This window comes from Dichomitus squalens (assembly GCF_000275845.1).
Source record: "Dichomitus squalens LYAD-421 SS1 unplaced genomic scaffold DICSQscaffold_6, whole genome shotgun sequence".
Classification (NCBI taxonomy): Eukaryota; Fungi; Basidiomycota; class Agaricomycetes; order Polyporales; family Polyporaceae; genus Dichomitus; species Dichomitus squalens.
In genome coordinates this window covers 674,858-691,267 of record NW_006766888.1, presented here as the reverse complement: position 1 = coordinate 691,267, position 16,410 = coordinate 674,858, and the positions used below count along the sequence as shown (strand labels likewise).

Genomic DNA, 16,410 nt, shown 5'->3' with positions numbered 1-16,410 from the left:
CGTGAACGAGTGCGTTTCTTGTAGGTGTATGCGCGAATGTAATGTAGTATAATTGGTGATGCTCTTGACGGATGGTCAGCGACCAAATAACTGTAAATATTGCGACAGTCCCGGGATGAGATGTTGAACTTGGAGACCAGACAGGAAACAGAACAGAGGGACCCCCGACTACCTCCCGTTGCCCAGGGCGCCCCAAGCCCCAGGCAAGCCCCTCCGACGCTTCGGGCTGTCCGTCCGCTCAAAGGTGGGGTAGCCGTCGGATTCGTCGATGTCTACTCGACGGCCGCGTCCCCTCGTCGCCACGCCCTCCTCCTCCCACTCCGAGCGTGGGTAAGCGGCGCGGGTCTGCGCATGCGCGACGTGCAGGTGCTTGCGCAGGCTCTGGATCGAGTACTGGCGCTTCGGCGGGACGAGCAGGCGCGCGAGGTCGAGCTCGCCCTCGTCGTCGTCGTCCGAGTCGACCGCCTCCTCGTACGACGCGTCCTCGAGCTGCGCGAGCGGCACGCGCCTGCCGTCCTGCCAGTGCATGCCCGCCCACGCGTCGTTCTCGATGCGCGTAGAGGCGAGCGACGGGACGCGGTCCGTGGGCGCGGGCCGGGATCCGCGGCGAGCTCGGTCGTGGCGGTCTTTGCGCCCGCGCAGAGACCCGTTGCCCTGCAGGCGATCGCCGGCGCGGGACGTGGAGCGCGAGCCCGGCGCTGATCTGCACGTAACGTGCGCGGTGTTGACGGCGCTGGGCGCCGTCCGGGGGGGTTGGAGGTAGAGGATAGCGCTCGGCGGTAGACCAGACGCACTGCGACCAGTAGTCTGAGAAGGTCTAAGGGTCTTGTCGTCCAGGAGGAATTTGTTCTCCTTGAAGGCGCGTAAAGGGCGTTCAGACTGACGACTAGAGGGACGGGAGATCGGACCACCTATATGCGCAGCTCCGTCGTTCGTTCTGAGGACGGCTTGGGTTACGGATTCGAGCCATGACGACGGGAGCGGGTGCTCGACGTTGAGAGAAGATATGCGTTCGCTGGGCGCGCGGCGTAAGGAGGACGCAGGAGGTTTCGCGATGTTGGGGGTCGAAGCCATGTGTCGAAGATATTTGCCTGCAGCAGAGACCTGCGCGTAGGTCCGCAGATTTGCCGATGACGTCTCAGCGCGGATAGCGGGGATACGGTCATGAATTTCACGACGCGTGGGCTGGTAGCTGACCGTGCGACTTTCGGAGGACGTTCCGCTACGCATGGAGGACAAGGTCGTGGACGATGCAGAATTCGGGGAGGAGAGGGGGTGGACGGCCTGAACCGGTTCAAGCGGCCGCTTGTGAGCGAGCGGAGAGCTCGGGGTGGAGTGATATGTTGCCGTCTGGGTGGGAGTCGCGGGCATTCGCGACCTTTGAGGGCCAGGAGTGCTTCCATCGTCATCCGTCATAGGCTCGCTCTCGCCCGCACCGGGGAGCCATCCGGCAAGCAACTGTCGAAACCTCCATGTGGACTGCCTCCGTCGCTCCTCGGTCATGGCCTGTATGCGCTCCGCCTCAGGGGTGAGAATCCTGGTCTCCTTGTATCCGTTCTCGCGTAGGAGGTCCTCCATGGTTTCTAGCGTCCTCGAAGTCCCTCGCCTATGCAACGGGACGCGTCCGGGCTCGCCTTTGGATAGACCAGCAGGATAGCGCGACGGGAGGCGACCTCTCGAAGGCGTTGAGGGTGCCTCCGTGTCGCTCTGGATGCTTTCCGACATGAGCGAGATGGATTGTCGGGATGAAGGGAATTGGGTTGGTGTCGAGGCGGTATCGAAGACGCTCGCTTGATCGGGATATGTTTCGGAGCAGGCTCGGAACCGCGTCGAGGGTGCCAAAAGGCTGGCCGCCGTCGAGAAGGGACTGTTGCTCGCGTCGAAGGGAAGGGTGGTCGTGGTGCGATGAGTGTTGTCGAGGGAAAGATGAGTGAGCCTGGTCTCTCGCCCAACGGAGATCACCGCCGAGGTCATTCCCCAAGAGCTCGCATTACGTAATGCGGGGGTCTTCACGTGTTGCCCGATGTGGACGCGTCGGCACGCGTTGAGACGCGCCTTGGGCCACTGCGGCTGCGGCAGCTTGGCCGCCTTGCGTTGTCTTTGATCCAGACCCCGCCATCTGCAAGCTTGTCGTCGTCTCCGCGGCATACCCAGCCACTCAGCGAAGCGTTTGCGGGAGGGAACTCCACTCTAATCCTCGTTTCGCACTTCTGGATCGTCGAAACCTTCTTCGACCCAACCCCGATCGCGCCGATCCCAGCATTGTTTCTTGGTGGCAAATCCCCATGGCCGAGACCGCTCCTCGTTCTGCGTCTCCGCCGCCACCCGGCCCTCGCCCCATACGTCGACTCCAGGAGTCCGTTATCAATCGCATTGCTGCTGGCGAGGTGTGTGCCACGCCAGCTTTGCTTTATATGCTAATATGAACGCTTTTGGCGAAAACAGATCATCCACCGCCCTGCGTCTGCACTCAAGGAGCTTATTGAGAACAGTCTCGATGCCGGTGCCACGTCTATCAAGATCACCGTCAAGGACGGCGGCATGAAACTGCTTCAAATTCAAGACAACGGCTCCGGCATCCGGGTGCGTACGTCTGTTCGCGCCTAGATCGTCAGTAACTCATGCATACATTCATTTTGCAAGAAAGACGACTTGCCTATCCTGGCAGAACGCTTTACGACGTCAAAGCTCTCAACGTTCTCAGACTTGAAGCGGCTGACGACGTACGGCTTCCGAGGAGAGGCGCTTGCCTCCATCTCCTATGTGTCCAACCTGACCGTCGTCACAAAGACGAAGACTGACACATGTGCCTGGAAGTGAGTTGCGCACGCTGTCCCGGAGTGTTTCACCTGTGCTGAGTACTAACTGAAATTTCAGAGCTGTCTACGCAGACGGTGCCTTAGTCCCCGTGAAGCCCGGTACGAGCAAGGATCCGAAGCCTTGCGCCGGCAACGACGGCACAACCATCACCGTAGGTGTATTTACCCAGAGAATGCGCATATAGTCATGTTCACCGCCATCTCCCTACGATACGAAGGTAGAGAACCTCTTCTACAACACGCCTACGAGGCTCTCCGCTCTTCGCGGCTCCTCCGAGGAGTACACGCGCATCCTCGATGTGGTAACCAAATATGCCGTGCACAATCCTCATGTATCCTTCACATGCAAAAAAGTAAATTTGGAGCCACTCTTTCATGAAACAGATAAATGACCGGTGGTACAGGTTGGCACACCATCGCCGGACGTCTCTACGCCTTCATCGTCCACGACCGTGCAAGCGATTCAGCTCCTCTATGGTCAAACCCTGGCTAAGGAACTGCTCAATGTCTCTGTCTCGTCCGACAAGGGTAAAGGGAAGGGAAAGGCTCGCGCTACGTCACCTATTCAGCTCAGCGACGACGACAACGACGAAGATGCCGAAGCTTGGAACGCAGAAGCGCATTTCACTAACGCAAACTACCAAGCAAAGAAGATGGTGCTGTTGCTCTTCATCAACCGTGAGGCTGTCAGTTGTTCGTCAGCTACGCATACGCATCTGACACCATTGTGGGGTAGACCGATTGGTGGAATCGTCAAGGATCAAGAAAGCGCTCGAAGCGGCGTACAACGGGGTGCTCGCCAAAGGCGCATCGCCCTTTGTCTACCTGAGGTCAGTAGGTCCCGTGTGTCCTCGGCTGGTGTGCGTGTAGTGTTCAAGCGATGCCCTGTAGCTTACACATCGACCCACGCTCTGTCGATGTCAACGTCCATCCAACAAAGAAAGAAGTGCACTTTCTCAACGAGGACGCGATCATCGAGCGCATAGCGGACGCTATGCAAGAAGCGCTCATTGGCCAAAGCCACTCGAGGACATTCGAGTACCAGGTACAATGTGCAGCTCATCAGCCCCCCTCTGCGAATGCTTATGCATGCATAGACGCTTTTGACTGGAGGCATCGCCGAACCTCCTGGTACACTGAAGGCCAAGGGTAAACGCAAAGCGCAGTCGGAAGACGCGGATGAGGATGAAGGCGCTGCCGAAGACAGTCAAGATAATCCGCCTGAAGGAGAAGCCGCAGCGGCAGGTATGTTACGTCTTCGGTACAGTCCGCACCAATGCTCATAGCCCCTAGCGTCTCACCCCACGAAGCGCAAAGTGTACTCTCATCATAAAGTCCGGACTTCTCTCAAAGACAGAACATTGGACTCAATGTTTCCCGTCGCACACCCGTCCCAACGACCGAGCAAGGAAAGCGAGGCGGATGGAGCAGCATCTCCAGGAACACCCCCAGTTCTCAGGACACAAGAGATAAAAGAGTCTCAATGCTTCCTCAAGTCCGTCAGGGATCTACGCGCCGCAGTGGTCAAAGCCAGACACCATCGTCAGTGCCGCTCCATTCCATGAACCTGCCACTGGCCGCAGATCAGCGAGCGCTAACCGTTTACCGCCTTCCCTTCCCTTCCCTTCTCCCTTTCCTCCTTCCTCTGCCCACAAACGCAAACACAGAGCTTAGCGAGATCCTCGCGAAGCACACCTTTGTGGGCGTCGTGGACGCGCCCCGGTGCCTGTCGCTCGTGCAGCACAACACGCGGTTGTACCTCCTGAATCACGGCGCGCTTGCCGCGGAGCTTTTCTATCAGCTCGGGCTTCGCCAGTTCGGAAACTTCTCGCGCATTCGCCTCGATCCTCCGCCGAACCTGCGCACGCTTGTATCGCTGGCCGTCGACGCGGAGGAGGGCGTGGAGGAGAGCGGATTCAGTAAGGACGAGGTCGTCGAAGTAGGCGCCCGTTAGCTACTGCTCTGCTTTGCGTGCGTGAGTACTAAGCGGATGGTGCATTGCAGCAAATCGTCGAGATCGTGATGGCGAGACGGGATATGCTGCAAGAGTACTTCAACCTCGCGATCTCGGAGGAGGGGCTGGTCGAGACGCTCCCCATGCTCCTCCGGGACTACACCCCGAACCTCGATAAGCTGCCGCTGTTCCTGATGCGACTTGGTCCACAGGTGAGTGCAGTCATATGTCGCATGAGTCACGCCTTGAACAATTCCTGTGGACAGGTGGACTGGACAGCAGAGCAGGAATGCTTTGGCACCTTCCTCCGTGAGCTCGCATTCTTCTACGTGCCAGAGCCCCTTCTCCCCGAGTGCGACGCGGACGCGAGAGACCAGGCGCAGGACGCTCAGAAGGCCATGCTGTGGCAGATACAGCATGTCCTTTTTCCCGCGATGGCGCGGTACCTTGTCCCGCCCAAGTCGCTGTTAGATCGCGATGTCGTGCAGGTGGCTGACCTGCCAGACCTGTACCGCGTCTTCGAGAGGTGCTAAGGGTCGACAGGACGGAGCGATGTGGCACAATGGTTCGATGTTTCAGCGCGAGTCAGGGTATTATTTATACATAGATGGCTAGTTACTGTACAGTATAATGCTGAGTCGTGCTGCCATGCCGTAAATTCCGGTGGTTTGCATCCGCTAGCGCGTACGGAATGCCAAGGGTGGCACTCCTCTAGGGACGATTACGTATAGGCCTGTGTTGCTAAGGTATGTACTGCATGATCGCAAAGAGTGGAATCCTTGAAAATATGTAGACAGCGCAGCATATAGCAAATGCAACGATAGCGAGACAGCGAATCAATCCGTATCCATGTCGTCCTGGGTCGTCGGGCCGAAATCCTCGTAGTCGCTGAGACTCCAGATGTCCTCGACCTGGAGGTCGTCCAGGTTCAACTCCGCCTCAGCGGCATATGCTTCGAGTTCTTCCTCGAGGAGGTCGTCTGGCTCCGTGGAGTACGGCTTGGACCCTGCAGTATCCATCTACAGTTAGGCCACATATCATAGATAATGACGGGGACTCGTATCCTAGAAACGCACCATTGAGCTCGGTCTCCCAGGACTGAGGGTCCTCCATATCCGGATCAAAGGACGAGCCGACATCATACGCGTAAGACAGGCGATAGGCATGGCGCTCCTTGCGTTTCGCGCTGTCTACAATCCGCCGAAATAACTGCAACAGCGCTGCGTCAACCCACATAGCAAGATAGAAGCAGAGCACAGTGCGTACCTCGTCGTTGAGCATGACCTCCTCCTCTTCGTCGTCCTCCATCATCTCGTCTATGCCGTCGCTGCTCCGGTCGCTGCTAAGGTGCCGACTGCCCCGCGCAAGTGCGCGTTCGCGCTTCTGCGCAGCACGCTCCAGACACCTCGCCTTGAGCCGTTCGCGGAGGAACGTCTTCCGGGGAGGCTCCTCTGTCGGCGCACTTGAGCTGGCGCCTTGGGTCGAGCTGCCCTGCACGAAGATACTCGGGGTGTACGATGAGCGACGACGCGATTCTTGCGCGTGCGTGTCACGGGAGCGATGACTCGCTGGAGTGCTGAATGGGTTGGCCTTGTAGTGGGAGCGGCGACGCGCCTCAGCCCGGGCGGCGGGCGAGGACGCAGGGCTGGCTAGGGGTGATGAACGCAGCGGTGGGTGGGAGTAGTTCGTCGGCGAGGAGTATGCAGAACGAGTCGGTGTCGTCGGAGGCAGGCAGACTGCGGCTTGCATGTTGGCGATGCTATTGTGTGAACTCGTGGAAGTGGTTATGATCGAGGGCAAGAGCAGAGCTGCAGGAGACGCGCAGGCGCCGGACGCGACTAATGGACGCGGCGGCGTGTGACTTCAACAAGTCACGCCGCGCACAAAACCCCACAGCACGTGATCTGTCCTTCGGGACGCCGCCCCGATTCTCCGTGGCGAGTTCACTTCACCCGGTCCTCACATAACGCGCCAGGACTCCCGTACCCATCACACAATCATAGGCCGAGAGGAAGCTCGCACATACCCTTGCAGGACCGGCTACCAGAAAATCAAACAGGTGTTGCATTCCAACTCAATTTGAGTCATGAACCAGGATAAAACGCCTGCCCTCCTTACCTGCAGACGGCGCGGATTGCGAACACCCTGAAACATTGACGAATCCTCACTTGCACCTCAATGCAGGTGGACTGAGCTTCAGATCTGAATCTCCTGGTCTAGTGGTGAGTCTGACCTTCACGCGTTACGTGTCAGAGCCTGAGCACGAGTACTGAAGCTTTCTCAAGGGATGACTTCAGGGACATCAGAGTAAGCTTCGTCCAATTGACGCTGCTTGCAAGGCGTGGTGGCCGTGGCGGCCCTGCATGGAGAAGTAACGAGGCAGAGCAGACACAAAAGACCATAATCAGTCCGAGTACTTGGCATCAGGGGCAGGATACTGTCGGGATATCGGGCACTGCCGTGATCGTGACGCTCATATCGTACGCTGCAGTCCCAGTGGATGCTTCTCTGTTCATTTGAAGACATCTTCTCACTGTGACTGTAAGCCTTCATCCCCCCCCAGATTTCCTGTTGTTTATCTGACATTCCTTGCTTGGACGCTGTCAAACGTTCGATCAACACAGAGCCGCAGGTCTTGACACTACCTGTAAGTAAGTTGAATGGCACTTTGTGTATGCGCCGTTGACAGAAACTAGTCTCAGTCATGTCAGCGGGCACCAGGTGTCTTTCGCGTCTATCAGCTGCGATCATATCCATCGCCGCCCCTCTCCTCCCTGCTCCTAACTCGACTTTGGCCTTCTACGCCATACTCTTCCTCGAACACTATATGAAGCGCTACCCACGCCGCTTGCCACCATCCTAGCTAACTAACCCCATGCGGCAGGAGACGCCTGGCCGCGCTGTCTTCGGCACAAACAGGCCCAGTGGCTTCCGAGTCCGTCGACTCGCGTTGCAAGGACCCAGCGCAATCTACAATCCTCCGCCTTACCCACCTCCACACTGGCCCTTCTACCCCCATCTGGCTGCGCTCCTGAGCAAACTGCTTTACAATATCTAGTAGCGGCCGTAGACAAATACCTTCGTTGCCAATGGGATAGTACTCCCATATGTGGCGAGGTTTTGCGGGATGACACGACTCCGGCAGTCCTTGCCCATCTTCGCGAACACCACGGGATAAGCATTGGCACGGGGGACATAACGGGAAGAAGCGCACTCGGGCCCCTAGGGTGGCGAGTGTGTTCCGGGCAGCACAATTCTATCCGGAGGGATGGGGAAGCATGTCGCGACCTGTCACCTCAAGAGCGCCTGTCGCTCCTGCGGATTCTGCGGGCAGGTGTTCTGCCGCCCAGAACCGCTCGTGTGCCAGTGGCACGACTTTTTGTATCGCGCTCAAGTTTAGAGGCTACAGGGTCAAGACAAGCGGCGCCGACCTACAAGGGAGGTGTTGGCTGCCGCTACACCCAACGGGTGCGTTTCCCTGTTGCGTCACATGGACAGAGTTCTGTCTCCTAGATCGTCTCTGACCGCATTGCTCTTTCCCTTTATGTAGTGTGCAGCGGTATGTGGCACTTTACTAGTACTGGCGCTGGTGTATGAAGCGCCAATTATCGATCGTCGTCCAACACGCAAGGACGGGGAGTGGTCGAGTCCCGTCGAAGGGGTGTGGGGTGGTGATACCGCGCTTGTTCTCATCAATGCAACCATGTCTAGGGCTTCCGCTCATCTATTCCCTTGGACTCTTTTCTTTCGTGCACTAGCACCCGCCGCAGACTCCAGTAAGCCGCCACCTTCCAAAGCCGCCTATGATTTACTGGTCCCAGACAGGTCTTGCTTTTCAACCTCCTGTACAATATATGCCTATGTCAGCACTGGTTGCTTAACCTATGTAAGGTATCCCCATCTTCAAGGCCTACAATACATTCTACCCTAGCTGAGTACTGTATTGAGCTCCGTGATGTCTCGTTTCCATGCACTGACTTCTTTCTCTTAGCGCCTGTTTCAGTGCCTGTAATGTTACACCGCCGTATAGTACGCATATTCATTGATTCATCGACCCTGCTGCGACCCACCTGGTGATCTGAAGAGACCCAACGTGGGGACTCGCAAAGACGCCTCTTCAATCGCCCTCCGGCTCTAGTCTTCTCAATGCACTTTCTATTGCCATCAAGGTTTGTTCCAAGCCCTTCAAACCACGAACGCTGGGGTCATCTTTACGTGTCCACTTACGGGAGCCTGTGCAGCAAAGTTATGTCGCAGGCTACCCAGTATTGGGCCACGTCGATGCGATTTCGTGAACCTGCTATTGTTCGGAAATGTGACCACGCGCAGTCTCGCGCCGACATCACGTTTCGGGCCCTTAGAACGGCAATTGAGGCGTGGACCCACAAATCCTAGCGGCACCCGCGTTCATCTTGATTCTCCGCCGGTAGGCTCTTGCAGCGGGAGTCATCAGGTTCGCCTAGATCCGCCGCAACTCAGCTGTACGCGCATTCTTGATCAAGGAAGTCCGCCATCCCCGTCAGCTTCTTGCTCTTCTGTACCCTTGCTCTGATGACTGTTGAGGCGTTGGTCAGATCATATTGTGATTGACTTCGAAAGGACATGTGAGCGCGATATCGAATCGCACAGGGGTGGTCAAATGGAGGGAATCTTCTGAGGTCATGGGCGCGCGACGGCCACGTGGTTCAGGCGCTCTCCCTTGTTGTGGGTGGCGACTCCTAATCAAGCTTGTCTTGCGGGTCGTTCTCAATCCTACAGACGTGGGGGAAAGAGAATGAATAGAGGAGTGGAGAGGAATTCCTATAGTCCTGAAAGTTTCATTTGGGGAACTTCGATCCTAAGACACGTCATTGACCACCGCTCTAGGATCTATCGAACAATGACGCAAGGCTGAGTTGGAGCCCGGGCCTGGTGGAAGGCGTTGCATGGGGGCAGGCCTGAAACGACTCTGTATCTGTCGTATATCTCGTCCCAATACCTGGGAGAAGGCGTGTGGTACAAAGACGTCAAGATATGAATGTCAGCAGACCGCAAAAAAGTGCCGCCTGCCGTCGGCTACTTCATCTACGAGGCGAGCGAGAACCGCAAGACCTGTGCTGTGGCACTGCAGCAGGTTCGACGGGAAAATGGCAATGACCTGTTTGGATCGCGAGAGAAGGTGTTTACGGATAAACAGGGCCTGGAAGTGAATAGAGCTTCGGTACCTGTCACCACCTTGCAGCCCACGCGTGTTGTCGACCCTGCCGCCTACTGGCCTTCGGCCTGGGCTGTACCCGAGTACACGAAAGAGGGCTCCACCGTTGTGAGCACTTCTTCTGCATCGCATCGATGTACAAGAAAGACGGACATGCGACGCGTTGAACGTCGCAGTGTGGTTGGAATGGGATCGGCCCAGGCAATGGGCGTTCCCACATCGCTGCGCTTACTGAAGTTAAGGTTCGCCCTCAGCCTGATCCGCTCTTTTTCGGGGCCCGGTGACAATGAGGTGTCTTCGGATACCATTTTCTGAACCCGGTCCTGTCCTGTATACCGGATGCACATGTAGGCGTGCGTAGATGCTTGGGAATTGAAGGCCAAAACAGAGCCCGGTACAGGGGAGGCGATGACGCTATTCGCGATGATCAGCGTCGATGTCGAAGACCCCATTCAACCGCACCATGCTCTTGGGTACTAGCAACGCGTGCATTTCACGAAGCGCCATACCGGGAGGCTATATCGATGAGTTTAATGACGGCTTTCGGAGCGTTCGTTGTTCTTCCGACTACTAGAGTAAGTTCGCTGAATGCACCTGCTTCTGGAGGATACGTGAGCGGGGCATATTGCTATGAAGATTTCAAGAGGAAGAGGGTGCCACCCGTTCTCCCGCGTTGCCTTCGACCAGCGTTCAAGTGTACAGCAAGAACGGTATCCAGGAACAGCGCGCAGATAGGCGATAATAAACGTGAGAGGACGACGCCCAGGATTGTAAATCGGGATACCTCGGAATGTCTCAAGAGGAAAGACATGGGCGTCCTGGACACCGCCCAAACCTCCGAGGGCGGAGAAGAGGAAGCGCGGTGGCACCTTTGGGCCAATGGCGAGCAGCGATATTCTTGTCGCAATAGACCCTGAGGGATAGGTATACGTTCCAACAATGACAGATGACGAAGTCTTGCCATAGGGTAATGTGTTCGTGGAGCACGGACGAGAGGAAGGAAGATCCCGTTGGTGCAGAGCAAAAATCAAAGGACAGCTGCGCCATCGACGGAGTGTCGCTTGGCATCCAAACAGACCTGCCCTGTAGATGGCGCCTCTGCCTTGAAAGACCGTTTGGCCGAGCTAGCAATTGGAAGGAATCGAGTGAATGTCGACACTTCCTGTTGTTGTCGGTTTGGGCGCAAAGGAAGCAGCTCCGCGCCGTCTCGTTATGGAGCCAGTATGTGCGATCAACAATATTGCGAGCGCATCTATGAAAGATGGAGTCGGACGATGGCAAGGTAGGCGATCTCAGTGCTGTCGCTGGGTTCCTCAAGAATTTGCCTGCGGCGTTGAGGCGGTGCAACGTATCGGGATATGACCGGGAAGATGCGGAATATAGGGCGCCTACACCCAATTGCAGCACCTTTGCGCACGCACTGCGGCGTTGGCACCGTAGGATACTTGGGCTTGTACCGCCATGTCCTCTTGATTTGCCCGATTACACTGGTTCATCCATGCATCCTCGAGGCTTATGCTTGCAGGCCTGTCTATGGGGGCAGTTCTGACTATTCTTCACAGACCTCTTCGCTGCAGTCTGCAGGAGCTCCTACACCTTGAAGAGCACAGGCTCAGCTGGCTGCTTCATGCTCATCTGTCGTTCGCCCTACCTTCTAGTAAACCTTGTTGTATCTTTGCTCTATTCTGTGCGGCTGTGGGGATTGCCTTTCCGCATGTAGCGTCGCGTTGGTTGGCATCACGAGCGGTCGTTCCGCCGACGAGGGCTTGATTTTGCATGCTGTAACCCTGATAGAATGCCTGTCCATCTGAGTGCTCCTCTCGTATCCTTGACGCAATTTCGGCCGCCAACAACCGGTCGTGGTCCCTCCGGCATCTTCGCACGATCTGGTGCCTGCGTAGTGCTCATACTGAAGCTGGGAATGCCAGACGAACGGGACATGAACTGATGATAGATTCGCTCCCCGCATCGTCACCGGTCACTAGCCTGATTTGCACCAGGGTGCACACGCGCTGTTGAATCAGAGAAGACCTGAGTAATTCTTTGACGCCTTCGTACTCGGCTTCCTCCTGTTCCAGAGTCCGAGGACATGCTCCGAACATTGAGTCGCCGAATGGAGTCTCAGCGCGCGGCTTGCCGGAATCAGCTCAACAGGACACTATGTAAGGCATGATATTTGTCCTCAATTGTCAACGTTCAACCCTCACCCTTGCGCTTTCCTCTGCACCTCATCGCCTGTGCCCTAGCAGTGCGCTGTCACTCCTTGTGACGCGAGGGGCGGCCCATCGGCACCATTCAGTCCTTGCTATAAAGACCTTGTACGACTCTGCGTCAAGGAACCCGCTCGCTCCTTGGATCCCGACTACGACTCCCTTGTCTTCTACTTCTTCCCTTACGTCCCAGTCATGCAATCCTCATCGGCTGTGATGCCTTCGACCACACGTCGCGACTTCCTGGGGCACACTTCTGGCAGTCGGCAAATGCCTTTGGATCTGATCTACGAGTACGCATCGTTTGTTACTTCTTGGTGGAAGCCTGCCCGTCTTACCATCCCCGTTTACTAGAGACCACCCCTATGAGCACGCCGACTAGTGAGTACTCCGTAATTCATCTTCAGTCTGGACACTCAATCATATGTATTCGTACAAACAGCAAGTCTTACTCCCCAGACTCCCCAAATTCCCCGTCGTCCACCCATTCCGGCCCCTATGAGAGACAATACGTACACACAACGTAAGTGACAGCTTGCTGCAAGTCGAGTCGTTTGGTTCAATGCGCTTCTGCATATAGCACGCCATACACGTATAGCCCTCATGGCGTCCCCAACCACACTAGCGGTTGGCAACCTTCCATAGCGTGAGCCTCGCCCTCATTTCATCTCCAACGATCCGCTGAAACGTCTCTTCATGCTCAGTGATCTCCGGATGACTCGCCCTCGCAGCACCTTTCCCCACATGAATGCCGCACCTTACGACTTACCAAGGGACGGGCACCGTTCTCTGCCTCCGTATTCTGGCATGGAAAGCGACTCTTACCGCACGACGCCTTCCTTCTCACCATCGTACTCGAACATAGCGAATGCTGGTCGGTATGCTGGCGGTGTGCTTGGGCAATCTACCACAGGCTACTCCTACGCATGTGTGGACCAGCTGAGCTCTGCCGTGTCTACGAATCACGGCCATCCTAGCGAGCCACGATGCGAGTGGGAGTCCCAGCACTGTGGCATGCTCCTGGAGGATTCTAGTCCTGCAGGCATCGCGCGACACTTGCGTCAGTACCACAGCGTGGCTGTGACGGACAATCGCAACCGCGGCGTGTGCCTCTGGGGCGGGCGCTGCGGCAAGGACATGTATCCCTCCAGCTTTGGGAAGCACATCGCGGAGTGCCACCTCCGCAACATGACAAAACAGTGTCCGCACTGCGGATCTGACTTCGCGCGCGCCGACACCCTCTCTCGGCACATCAAGGCCTTCTGCCCTAACACTGCGGGGGGGCGGGTTCACTCTAGCGGCTGATTCTATCGCTCTGGAGTCGTGTCATGCTGGATCGATGGCTAGGCTGGCTCGCGTCTGTGCGTTCCTGTCTCCCTTCGTGGGGGGTCCTTCATCCCTGAGTGCTCTGGTGGCTTACTCCTGATTGTTTCAGGCTTGTCCCTTGACTGCGGAGATTGAGGCTCGTATGCTCGCTCTTCTTGACCGCTAACTTACATGGCTCCCACAAGCTGGCGTTTCGGTTTCTCGGGCTCTCTCGTTCTCGGGATAGTGTAAATGCTCCGATATATGTGGCCACCAGCTCGGCACGCTCCCTTCTCGATACTGTCGCTCCACTCTAACGCCCCACTCTAACGTCCTGGGATTTGAGACCCTTGTCCAATCGTATTGTACAGTATGGCGTCTTGGTTTCTCTCGTGCGTCTTAAGTTGATGTCCTGGAGGAATCGGCCCCTGGTGGTCCGGGGTCTCGAGGCCATTGCACGCACCACGGTCCTTGTTGGCAGTACGTAGCTTGGTATACTATGGCAACTACAGCGGTCATTGTACGTAGTGGCGTAATGCAAGTGTGTTGGACCGTCAAACCCGCGTGTAAATCACGGGAGGTGCTGCGAACTAAGATCGACAAGGCGATACGTTCGCAATGGGGCGTGACCACGCTTGGCTTGTCACCGCCTCGCCGTCCTCTTCGGGATTACGACACGGAAGATCGTGGCGCAAACTCAACGGGTCCATGTGCGCGCAGGTGGTAGAGTCCACCCGGAGCTTTTCCCACTCCCAAGGCTGCGCGCGCGGGGGTGTCAGTATGTAGTTGAATTCGTTGACAAGGCACCCCCGCCCCTCCCGGTGAGTCTAAGTGCATCAGCAACGGTTCGACGGCTCGACGGCTACGAGTGTCCGATGCCTGAACACCAGAAACAAGCATACGTAACACAGTGTTTCGTGCGCACATGGTTAGACCTCAAGGTCTCAGTTGACGGGATGATATCAACGTCGCTGTCTGGATGAGACAACAACTTAGGGCGAATTGAATTTGCAAAGCGATCTGCTAGTGGGTAGAGGAGCGAGAACCTCGTGGCAGCCACGCGTCGAGCACGCGGCCACGAACACAAGGACAAACAATCAGTCGGCACCGAGCGCCAGCACTTGTTGTGCAGGGTTGTTGGCACAACCCCCGTCGGCATATCAGTCTTGCGATTAACATTGGCGTGTACCACTCAACATACAACAACGACAAGGATCGACATTAACGTGTCTTGTGTGTCACCCCAAGCGGCGGTCTTCGAGTCTGTGACCCAGCGCCGGTCCCGGCCTCGCGAAAGGTACACACATACTGACATATCTGCAGAGCACGGCAGGTCCTTTCCTTGGGTAGGCACAAATCCTCTATGTCTTCGCGATTCAGAGCTTTATTCGAATGCGTTCCAGATAACAGAATGCCGTGCATCTTGTTACGATGCTTGCCGGAAGGTGCGCTTGCGGCGCACGTTTGAGCGTTTTACCCCTTGTCCTCTCGCCCCACACCGCCACTTCCCCCGAAGTAACACGGCCTCTGTTGCAAGGTATTCGCCTCTAGTGTATATCTTAGTATGGTTGCAGCTCGTGTTGGTTTGTTCCTCACATCCACATGGTCACTATCCGTATCTCATCCTGTTTTGACGGATATCCTTCCCGACAGTTCCCTTCACCTGCTTGGACACATACAGCGCCGACGGGTTCCTATACACCCCCTTCGAAGACATTCCTTTGAGACGATTCTAGTTTCTGTCCTTGGTTCCGCCGCGGACCCATCGAAGCGCGAGCCCAGCGAATGTTAAGTAGGCATGCGACAAGTCATCATCGGACTCCGCGTCATTAGGGGTAGTCAAAGATGGCGTTTCGGAGGACGGTTCGACAAGCGATTCTGCAGCGATTCGGTGGAAGGGAATCGTCCTGAATTCGTGTGGGCACTTTGACCACCCCACGTTTCTACGGGTCGATTCCAGGATAGATTCTTGAGTCGGTCAGGCCTTCGGGCGTCTGTGATATCAGAATTAGGTAATCTATGCATCCTCGCGCGATGGTTTCTCAACGTGTGCCGCGTTGTTCTTCTCCCTACTATGCCTTGTTACAGCTCTCGGGCCCGCATAGCGAATATATTCAGTTTACCAAGACACGGCGCACTCAATTCCCGGTCTTTGTGCCAGAGCCAGCAGCAGGTTGCCAGGTGAGACGGCCGGACTTTCTGAAAGGAAGGGTTTCGGTCTGGTTGGACATTTGAAGGTGGAGGGAATCTGTACACCAGTGATTCTGATTAAAGTAGAGAAGCCGCCAGCTTCAAGTAGCAGTAGGGTCGCTCGTAAGACGTGCTAAGACAAACCCCAATAATAATTTGACATATAACCTATTTTAAGAGGGCTTATCCGAGGTCGGACTGAGGGAATCGAGTACAGAGAATCGCGATTCGGGTGGGTGGTGCTCCTCCACATCAGCAAAAAAGCGAAACAAATGGTCAGTCATGTCCAGGTTCCATCTTACCGACCACAATTAGCAAGATATGGCAAAGGGATGGCGAAAACTGGTCGGGAATCACCAGGTATGATCTGCAATGGCCGGACCTAGCGCCTGGACACTGATCGTCACTTCTGGCTGAGTGTACGGTCTTCGATTACCGTACTGCAGCAGAACTCCGGCCAATATTGTACGTTATTGACTGGGTTAATGAACATAGATGGTCAGCGTTTGGTGCAATCCTTACCATGGATGCCCAAGCTGACGCTACGAAACTGTCATTTATCATATTATCAGACGATTCGCGAGTTTGTGTTTGCAAAGATCGATAATAATTGGACGCAAACTACTATACATGGAAGAAGTACACACGCTACTGTGCGCAAACTCAGACAGGGTTAGGGTTAGTAGAGCTAATCGTTGACTTAGCAACTGCTGGTGATCCTGAGAGACAATGGTAAGT

At 56.0% G+C, this 16,410-nt stretch overlaps 4 protein-coding genes across 4 annotated transcripts; 2 read left to right on the top strand and 2 right to left on the bottom strand.

Annotated features, from left to right (window-relative positions):
- Nucleotides 1–168: 168 nt before the first annotated feature.
- Nucleotides 169–1,230, bottom strand: DICSQDRAFT_54317 (uncharacterized protein; the record flags this gene model as incomplete). Its single annotated transcript, XM_007363416.1, has 1 exon — nt 169–1,230. One exon carries the CDS (start codon nt 1,228–1,230, stop codon nt 169–171), a length of 1,062 nt encoding a protein of 353 aa, XP_007363478.1.
- A 1,055-nt stretch (nt 1,231–2,285) lies between these two features.
- Nucleotides 2,286–5,306, top strand: DICSQDRAFT_54537 (DNA binding protein; the record flags this gene model as incomplete). The annotated part of the gene is made up of 13 exons (XM_007363415.1): nt 2,286–2,387; nt 2,446–2,583; nt 2,644–2,816; nt 2,878–2,971; nt 3,038–3,172; nt 3,224–3,497; nt 3,556–3,649; nt 3,711–3,864; nt 3,917–4,064; nt 4,113–4,361; nt 4,487–4,758; nt 4,824–4,985; nt 5,040–5,306. 13 exons carry the CDS (start codon nt 2,286–2,288, stop codon nt 5,304–5,306), a joined length of 2,262 nt encoding a protein of 753 aa, XP_007363477.1.
- Nucleotides 5,307–5,609: 303 nt separating this feature from the next.
- On the bottom strand, nt 5,610–6,522 carry DICSQDRAFT_145236 (uncharacterized protein; the record flags this gene model as incomplete). The annotated part of the gene is made up of 3 exons (XM_007363414.1): nt 5,610–5,779; nt 5,850–5,982; nt 6,040–6,522. 3 exons carry the CDS (start codon nt 6,520–6,522, stop codon nt 5,610–5,612), a joined length of 786 nt encoding a protein of 261 aa, XP_007363476.1.
- Nucleotides 6,523–12,178: 5,656 nt separating this feature from the next.
- DICSQDRAFT_153596 (uncharacterized protein) lies at nt 12,179–13,995 on the top strand. The gene is made up of 6 exons (XM_007363413.1): nt 12,179–12,470; nt 12,532–12,558; nt 12,620–12,700; nt 12,758–12,823; nt 12,882–13,538; nt 13,613–13,995. Exons 1-5 carry the CDS (start codon nt 12,373–12,375, stop codon nt 13,480–13,482), a joined length of 873 nt encoding a protein of 290 aa, XP_007363475.1. The 5' UTR covers nt 12,179–12,372; the 3' UTR covers nt 13,483–13,538; nt 13,613–13,995.
- The last annotated feature ends 2,415 nt before the right edge of the window (nt 13,996–16,410 follow it).

What these genes read in the sequence shown, in the direction of transcription:
- DICSQDRAFT_153596 (XM_007363413.1), top strand. Translation starts at nt 12,373, where the DNA reads ATGCAATCCTCATCGGCTGTGATGCCTTCGACCACACGTCGCGACTTC. An exon ending in AGACAATACGTACACACAAC is followed by an intron (nt 12,701 to 12,757) that starts GTAAGTGACAGC and finishes TTCTGCATATAG; the next exon opens with CACGCCATACACGTATAGCC. An exon ending in GGTTGGCAACCTTCCATAGC is followed by an intron (nt 12,824 to 12,881) that starts GTGAGCCTCGCC and finishes CTTCATGCTCAG; the next exon opens with TGATCTCCGGATGACTCGCC.